Here is a 3,046-nt window from a genome sequence, read left to right on the forward strand (position 1 = left end):
CACCTTCCCAAGTAGCAGGGACTATGAGTACACCACCTTGCTTGGCTTGCAAATTAATTTTTATTAAAGCTTTCATGTAACTCATACTAGGAATTTAATCAGCCCAAGAAAATGTTCTTCATTACCTTGTATACACAGGCATTTCATGGTCCTGGGTGAAAGCCATGTTTTTATGCTGAGAGGGAATTTACCAAGTCACCAGATACTCGTCACTTCTCAAGGTAGGCCCCTTTGCAAAGGTTCTATAAGCTATTAAACTGCTCCTTCCAGACACCAAACAAGTCACACAAGCCAGGTTTTAAAACTTTATTTGCATATTAAAAAAATTGTGCATTCCAATAATTAAAATCATTTGAACAAAAAAAATGGCACTCTGATTAAACTGCATTTTACAGCCTGCAGGACATCTTGGAACAGCTTGGATCTTACTCTAGATTTCACCATCCCCCCACCCAACTTCTTCCTTCACCAACATGCAAGTTCTTTTCTTTCTCTGCCAGCCAGACAGGCAGATGGGAGAGGCAGGCCCGGCCTTCGTTGTCAGTAGTTCTCGATTTTTTGATGTGAAAAGGGGCAGCACAGTCATTTAAACTTGATCCAACCTCTTTGCATCTTACAAAGTTAAACAGCTAAAAGAAGTAAAATAAGAAGGCAATGCTTGTGGAATGTACAGTGCATATTGGCGGTGCACGCCTCATTACGATTCGCCTGCTTGCTTCTCCTGTTCAATCGCTGTGACCGGGAAAAGACAAAAGAGAAAAAAAAAGATGGAGGCTAAGAGGACCCCGTATAGCCGAGTATAAGATCACAACATTTTCACTTAAAACGTCTTTGCATTTCATAAAAATTCTACAAGTGTATGTAAACATTCCATAATGAAATAAAATATTTCTATTAAATATATTAAATTATAGAGATAAATGTATTTGTATATTAATATGGAATGTTAAATATTCCATTATTAAATCACTGAAGCCCTGTGCTTGCTGGCTATAAACAAATTTTAATTAACCTTTCCAAACCACATTTATCATCATCAAACTGTTGGCTCCTCCCCCGCAGCCCCCCCCATTCTCCTCGCAGCCCCTCCCATCCTCCCACCCGCCGCTCCCGCCCAGCCTTTTCTGAAGATGGGTGGAGGGTGGGAGCTTACTTTCTTTTGAAGGCAGAGGATTTTTCTCTTGCGTTTCTGTCTTCTTCAATTTCGACTTATCGAATTTCTCGATCTCAGCCATATCGGGTTTGTCAGACATGGTTTCGGAGGAAGCTGGAGGTACAAAGCCAAGAGGAAGACTGAGAAGGAGCCACCCACCCTCGCCTCTACCCGCTCAGCAATGCGCTTCTCCCCTCTAAGTTGCAGCCTGAAACCCCACCTCCTCCCCCTTCCTCTTCCATTCAGGATTAAAGGGATTCCTCTTTCTACAGGAAAAGAAGAAAAAAAGACCTCCCCCTCAATATTTCAAGACGTGGGGGAAGATGGCTTCAAGGCTGAATTTTTCCGAATAACAGAATTGATCATTGCAGGGCGTTAAATTAACGCCCCGTAGAACAAGAATAACGAAGCCACTTCCAAGCTAAAGGGAAAAACCGAGTAAAAATTCTGAAAATGGAGCCAAGATCGCAAAACGTGTTTCCATTTTCTCGATGTGGTCTCTCCCAAAAGACGCACGGGGACCAGTCTTCCCCTCTCACAAAGGCAGCAGCTGCGAGCCTCCGACCACCGCCCTACCCGCTTCCTCTCTCGCGCTCAACAATGCAGCCAGCGGCACACAAAGCTGCCTCCCCACACCCTACAAATCAATCCTGATCTGCATTAGGGACAACTAGGCATCCTGGGCACACGCACACACTCCTCTGTAAGAAGGCCTTTAAAAATTCGACGATACAGCCCAGCCCACACTAAACCTGGACAGCCCAAGAAGCCACTGGAGGCTGGGGGGATATAGAATTGCTGACGCTCAAGGCTCAGTTGAGTGTGCGTTAAAACAAAGGATCATTTTGTCTCTGATTAACCAGGAACTCAGAGGCAATACAGAATGCCTTTAAGGAAAAAAAAAAAATTAATGTCCCCTTCAACCTACACAGCAAGACGCCAGGTTTTGCGTTTTTTTTTTTTTTTTTTTTAAGAAAAAAACACACTCCCGTTTCTATTAGCTATCATCTGGAAGGGTTTAACATCCCCAAGCTCCCCAAAATGACCTTCCCCGGGGCTCGGCTTTAGGGACACCTTAATAGGGATGCAAATAATGAAGGGTTCCAAGGGAAGAAGGGCAGGAGAAAGGGGCCCTGGGGCTCACCGGAGCGAGACGCGTGAACGAGGGAAGCCTGCTCTGCGCAGTGGCCAACGCGGAGTGTCGGGCGGGGCGCGGCGCGCGCCGTTATATAGGCGCTCCTATGTAAATGAGGTGATGTCATCCACAGGCCCGCTTAACTCTTTCGCGCCGCGTCTCCGGAATGGTGTCCCGAGGCCTGTGGGGCGTTTGCCACCCTCCCCCACGCCACACATGTACGATGTTCACCCGCGCACCCTAATACAACGATGGCGGAAAAATAAAATGAGCAAAAACCCATCCTACAAAACTTCCTTCATAATTCATTTTCCTCCTTTACGGTCATTATAATGAATTTTTGCAACAATGGTCCTAACCCGCTACGGCGGATTAGCGCATGGTAACTAAGGACCCAGGTGGTACCTAGGGGGACAGGCATTCCTTTACTGCGAAACTGGCTTTGTCTGCCTCAAGACATCCTTAAGCTAGGGTGCGGCGACCCTCACACAAGGACCTCGCCCACTGCACGGGTACGATCCTGTGACTCAGCTTTTAGACCAGAGGAAGGCATTCGCCCCACCCGGCCCTCTTTGTCTTCCTCGCCTGTGTTCTCCCTTGACTTGGATGGAAAGTAAAGAATCCTTAAAGGATTTTTTTTTTTTAAGTTTCATCACTGTGGCATCCATATTTTTAATTGTTATAATTTTTGTGAGTACTCAAATCAAATAACCATAATATATGTTGGGTGCACAGTAATTTGAAATTTATAGAGTACA

General features: G+C 45.5%; 1 protein-coding gene across 1 annotated transcript; it reads right to left on the reverse strand.

The window, feature by feature from the left end:
• Nucleotides 1-292: 292 nt before the first annotated feature.
• TMSB4X (thymosin beta 4 X-linked) lies at nucleotides 293-2,430 on the reverse strand. Its single transcript, XM_079123300.1, has 3 exons — nucleotides 2,298-2,430; nucleotides 1,154-1,267; nucleotides 293-732 (listed from the first exon to the last, which is right to left on the reverse strand). Exons 1-3 carry the CDS (start codon nucleotides 2,413-2,415, stop codon nucleotides 698-700), a joined length of 267 nt encoding a protein of 88 aa, XP_078979426.1. The 5' UTR covers nucleotides 2,416-2,430; the 3' UTR covers nucleotides 293-697.
• Between the last annotated feature and the right edge of the window lie 616 nt (nucleotides 2,431-3,046).

The sequence above is a fragment of the Sciurus vulgaris genome (genome assembly GCF_902686455.1).
Source record: "Sciurus vulgaris genome assembly, chromosome: X".
Taxonomy (NCBI): Eukaryota; Metazoa; Chordata; class Mammalia; order Rodentia; family Sciuridae; genus Sciurus; species Sciurus vulgaris.